The 6,000-nt window shown below is 36.5% G+C and overlaps 1 protein-coding gene across 2 annotated transcripts in view; it reads left to right on the top strand.

The window, feature by feature from the left end:
- The first annotated feature begins 3,548 nt into the window (after positions 1-3,548).
- dock4b (dedicator of cytokinesis 4b) overlaps positions 3,549-6,000 on the top strand; it is a 141,215-nt gene continuing 138,763 nt past the window's right edge. For both annotated transcript variants that reach the window (XM_036210305.1, XM_024290061.2), the window contains exon 1: positions 3,549-3,866. In XM_036210305.1, the coding sequence (XP_036066198.1) occupies positions 3,830-3,866 (37 nt within the window). In that variant the 5' untranslated portion in view covers positions 3,549-3,829. The remainder of the gene's footprint in view (positions 3,867-6,000) is intronic.

The raw sequence follows: 6,000 nt of genomic DNA, 5'->3' as shown, positions 1-6,000 counted from the left end.
GGTTTTGCTAGTTTGTGCAATGTGTCCTCAAATTTAAAAAGGTTAGACATTTATTGTCACAATTGCATTTCTCCTTAAACAGTACTGGAAAAAATATACTAAAATGTTGTATTATGGACTTTTTCTAAGATTTAAAAATTATTTTTCCATTTAATTAAACTTCCTTGTTATTATTAACAAATGTATTAATTGAGTTCCCTTTTAAGTAATTTCACTGTTTTATTATTATTATTATTATAGCAGCATTTGGGTTGTTTAATTAAAAAAAATAATTATTTGTTGACAAAAAAAATAATTTAGATTTAATTTGATGTCAACATAAAAGAAGATTAGGAAAACTGGGTTTTTAATCTTTATATGTGTGGGTTTGTATGATTAAGTGTGTGAGCTGCAGTTGTATAGTGTACATTTTGACTAGATTATTTTAGTTAACAGGTATCTTTGTAACTACTAAGTGAGTGTAGACAGGCTCCGCCCATTCCAGTTTGCTATTTATACCTGGTTGTTTTATGATGTTACTTCCATATGTTGCCATCTTTTCCTCTAAACTCTTTTACCTTTTTTTGTCCCAACTCGTATCTGTTTGCTCAGCTGTTAGACAGGACAAGTTAAAAAAAAAAAGGAAAAAAATGGGTTTATTGTTTACTGCTCATGCCACCGCAAATAACATTCTGAAAAAAAGACAAAATATTTATTAAAAAACTCAACAGAGTATCCATTTTAAATCTAATTTTAAACTGAATTGATATGTGAATAAAAAAGTATTTTAAGAGGAGTGCATCTTGACCTGAGTTATCCCTGTTGTTTCAAGATTTTCTTGAACCCTTGTGTTACGTTCACACCAGGCATGTGACGTGCGTTCAACAAATGGTGTTCACACTGGACTGTCGCTATCTACTGACGCATATACCCGCATTTACGTAGAGTTTTCATTGAAAGTGGTCACTTTAACAGGTGTTAACAAGGCTGGTGCGAACATATCATTAAAAACTGGCTCTCAGTGATGTCTTTGTACTGTTTCCATTTAACTAAGTTGCCTCTGTGAAAATGTTCCCTTTTATTTTCCTCAAAATCTGCTACATTTTGAGTGCAGATCCCGTGAGGTAATACGAGGTGAAGTTTTGTGTTTTTAACTGGCCACAGGCTCAGCTCGCCTCCCTTCTCAGAGGTGAATCCACGGGGTTTCTCCTTTGCTCCACTGCTTATGATTTATTCATATTCACGGTGGAGCATTCCCGCAGCCCCTCACACCCCCTCCTTATACCTGCAACACCCCCCACCACAAGTCCCTAATGAGGAAAGCAGAAGATGAAGAAGTGCAACATAAAATTAACACGCTTGTCTGCTTTTTAATTGAAATTACACCGTGACAATTGTTGTGCACGCTGCATAAAAGTGACCAGGGTGAACAATGCAGCTGCGGATGCCCCCAGAATGGGATGTGTGTGCAGCCAGCAGCTTTTTCAGGGCACATCCATTTATAATTTACCATACACACTACAAAGGTGGATGGGTAAGAGGGTGTATGAGCCGCTGATGAGACGGAGAGGGTTGGAAAAAAAGAGCTATACTTCTTGACACTTCAAAGCATTTTAATGCACCATTTGTTGAATGAAAATGAATACACGTCATCAGAATGGGTTTGTGCTCACACACAAGCTGAATCCACCCACCCAGGCAGGGGAAGGTGAGAACAAACGCAGTGGGATAAAAGAGTTGTATGGAAGGATCACATTTTGTCTTTGTCATGCCCAAAAAGACACACTTGCATGAGGGAAGCTGGACTCCTTTTCAGCATGTTGAAGTTCTGTAATAAAAGTGTGTATCTTATTTCAGTATTTCTTTTTTTTTTTTAAACACTGGCTGCCCTGAGAGGAGGCCCCTTATCAAGAGATAACAACTGCAGGACTGTGCCCCTAATCTTTTTTTTTTTTTTTTTTGCACCTTATAACTTAAAAAAATATGTTTTTCTAAATGTTTTTTTTTAATTGTTTATGGGTCTCGAAGCATCAAAATCATTATTTGATCAAAGTCAAATAAATTCTTTGAAGTCCTCCTTAGCAAAAGTACTCTAATTTAGGATGCCGTCTCCCTACTACATATACCAGAATGCTTTGCTCTAAGTTTTGACTTTGCGGTGAAGATGCATTCATGTAACCTCGGAAAAAAAACTATTGAAATCAAAACTGGCCACTAACTGATAAATTGTTAGTACAAATAATAAAAAGCCAGGATAAAAATTTATTAAAAGTGTATTTAAATTTTTTGAGATATTTTAAATAAAATTGATGATAGAGTATAACTCTTTTCTAACTATTATTATTTTTTTAAACTTGTGTTGTAATCACTTAAAAATGTAGAAACAACTTTTATTCTAACACAACATTAAACACCTGAATTAAGTTGTAAATAATGTGAACCACACAAAAATCAAGTAATAAGAAACTCATTGTGGTATAAATTATTTTCTTTTCTAGAGCCAGACTATTAATGTTGGACATTTTGATCATTTTTTAGCATATATTATGCATTAGGGACAGATTCCTTTAAAGTGGGCGGTTAGTTTGTTGCTACATGTTGTTGCAAAGTCACAAGAACATAAAGACATTTTATTTATACATTTCAATGTCATGTGAATACGTGAATACTGAAATGAATAAAAGGAAAAAAAAACAGCAACAAATGTTGACAAACAATGTAAAGAAAAAAATAATTTATGGCCAGCCAAATTATTCAACATTACATCATATGTAGACAATATTCAAAGTTGATTTACAATACTTTAAACATAATTGAACAAATTATAGCCTCACAAAAAGTTATAAATTAATTAATAAAAAGTAAATTTCCGGAAAACCTACTGTAAGTCTCGAAAATTTTATTTAAAGACCCACTCAGATCATCTTTTGATCTATTTTCCCTTTTTTTATTATGATTATGTTGTTTTGGGGGGGGAAACGAACAAACAAACAAACAAATAATAGTCTTTTTGACGTATTTTCTGCAGAGCTGTAAAAACTCATTAGATGTGGGCGGTATGGTTGATCTGAGAGTTCTCTGTTTACAGCCCCTCCTGCTAGCTTACAGCTGGACGTGGATCGATGAGTCGTCTAAAAATGGATGCATCAGAAGGGGGCGGAGCAGGGAGCTTGTGACCCGCCCACTTTATTTCCTATGTCACAAATACAATCTTTGGTCTCCTCCCGATTTACGATTTTAATAAATAGATAGCCAGAATGCAGTTTTAAGCTTAATTTACCTAGTAGATGTTTACCTCATCATCAGATAAATCCATTATAAAGATGTTAAAAACACATTGTTAGAGTGGGTCTTTAATAAAAAAAAAAAATTTAATATTAGTTTATAAAGCATATTTACCATTTACAAAAATAGTGTCAAGAAATTTTTAATTATTTATAGTATTTTTGTAGGTACTACTGGAAAACTTAGCCTATATATCAAATAAAACTTTATTTACATATTAGTAACCAAATAAAAGTACATTCTCAAGTAAAAAAAACAAAACCTTTGTTAAGGCTATACAAATTCTCAGCGTTATCATTAATCAAATGTGAGTGAATTTGATCATAAATGAAAAAAAGTGAGACTCGATCACAAACGTTCATATTTCCTACTGTCCGTGAAGGCAGCACGCCTCAGTACCGTTGCGAGCAGCAGCCGCGGCGGCAGCGACGCCGCTTTCTCCTCCTGTAACCTAAACAATGCCTCGTACTGAGCGGAGCCACGCACACCAATAGAATGCGTTACACACACCGCAGAGCCCGCATTTCGCTGCTATTCTGACTTAATCAATGCCCCGACCGTAAACATGTGGATACCTACGGAACAGGAGAAATACGGCGTCGGTAAGTTCGTATTTTTACACCTTTATTTTTTTTATTTGGTTGTAAAAACTCGGTTTGGAGCCTATTGGTTTTTGTGCTTAAAGAGGTGAGCTGGCGTTGGGAATTTATGTTTTTATTTTGTATTTTTTGGCTCTTTAACTTAAAGCGGGGTTGGTTTGATTCACACGAAAAAAACGGCAGCATCTTTCCGAAGCGCGTGCGTGAATGCCACATTTACAGCAACGTAAATGTCCGACCTCTGCTTTCCCCACATCTGCTTTGGCTTTTTTTAGGCTCATTTTCATTGTCACAGTGGGACCTGTCGAACCCCATCTTTATTTTTTTCACCTGACATTCCAATTTCCCCCCCACCAAACCCCGCATTATCTTTGAAAAAAACTACCCTTTAAGGATCACGTGAAGGCAGCTTGGGGTCGTTCTGGACCCGCAGAGGTCCTGGAAACCACCGCATCCTGCGGTGCATTGTTCCAGACAGTCGGGGGGCCCGGGATCAAAACACTGAAGTGAGACAAACAACACGCGCGCGAGCCAAATGTTGCGAGAAAACCCGCGCGCTCCTCATCCTGTGGTGGCAGTTATTTCCTCTCTGGCTTTTTTTTTTTTTTAATATACCGGTATAAAGAGGGCGCTCATTGAGGTCCGTCCGCTGAGAGGCTTAATGTCCCATAATGCCATTCCCCTGAGATTCCAGCCTGCTCTGTGTGTGATGCTGAGGCCCCCACATGCCAGAGCAGTCCAGGGGAAAACAAGTCTTTTGTAGCATTTGCAACCACCTCTTCAGGTGCAAGACAAATGTCAAGTCACGAGTGCACAAGTCACGTCTTGGTTATTTAGTCACAACCCTAACTGTGAGTCTTTGGTCATAAGTCAAACTTAAATCCTAGCCTCTAGTCAGTATTTGTTTTTTAATGGTTGGACAATATTTCACTTGAAGTTTAAGATCTGTACATTCAAGTCCATTGCAAGTCTGACATCCTCATTCAGACACATTCACAAAGAGCAAAGTCTTCAGTTACAAGTCCAAGTCATGCCTCAAATTTTCTTTTTCAATCAATGATCCAAGTCAAAAATCTTAAGTCTTGAATTGTTTAGATTTCAAATCCTCGGTCACAAGTCCAAGTCAAGACTCAAATCTCTAGTTGCAACAACATTTTTATGTCTCTGGCCTGTTTCCATAAGTACAAGTCCAGTCTTTGGATGCAAATACAAAACAATGCTCAAGTCTTTAGTTGTAAGTGCTAGTCAAGGCTAAAGTCTTTAATCAAAAGTACAAGTCAAGGTTGTAGTCTTGAGTCAAAAAATTAGTTACATGTCTTTGACGATAAAGCAAAGGCAAATATCTGGTCCAGAGTGTAAGGCGATATTCCTATTTTTAGCCACAAATACAATTCAAGTTTCAACTTCCTATTAATGTGTTATTAGCTATGAGTGCAAGTCAAAATTAAAGTCTCTAGTCACATGTTAATTTGTATATCTCTGGTCTTTGACTGTAAGTCAAAGTACTAGTCAAAGCTCAAATTTTTAATCAAAAGTACAAGTAATGGCTATAGTCTTGAGTCACGAATTAGTTGCATGTCCTTGGTCTTTGACAATAAGCCCAAGTCAAGTCTCTGGTCGTGGAAGACAATGTTCACATTTTCAGTCTCAAGTTCCTAGTCACAAGTTCATTTTTAAGTCTCTGTTCTTTGACCATAAGTCCAAGTCCAGTCTTTGGTTATAAGTGCATGAGAATTCTCAAGTCTTTGGTTACAAGTGCTAGCCGAGGCTCAAGTCTTTAATCAAAAGTACAAGTCAAGGCTATAGTCTTTTGTCACAAGTCAGTTTAATATATTTGGTCTTTGACTATAAGTCCAAGCCAAGTCTCTGGTCTCAAGTGCAAGGCAATGTTCACGTTTGTATCTACAAATCCAAGTAAAGTCTCTGTTCACTAGTCTTTTGTCACAAGTACAAGTCAAGACTAAATTCTTTACTTGCAAGTTCATTTAATGTCTTTGGTCTTTAACTATAAGTCTAAGTCAAGTTTCTGGTCACAAGTACAAGATAATGTTACATTTTTAAGCTACAAATCAAATTTAAGTCTCAAGTTCCTAGTCACGAGTCTATAGATACAAGTACAAGACCAGACTAAAGTCTA

Source organism: Oryzias melastigma, linkage group LG23, assembly GCF_002922805.2.
Source record: "Oryzias melastigma strain HK-1 linkage group LG23, ASM292280v2, whole genome shotgun sequence".
Lineage (NCBI taxonomy): Eukaryota > Metazoa > Chordata > Actinopteri > Beloniformes > Adrianichthyidae > Oryzias > Oryzias melastigma.
This window is presented reverse-complemented; position numbering and strand designations above follow the sequence as displayed.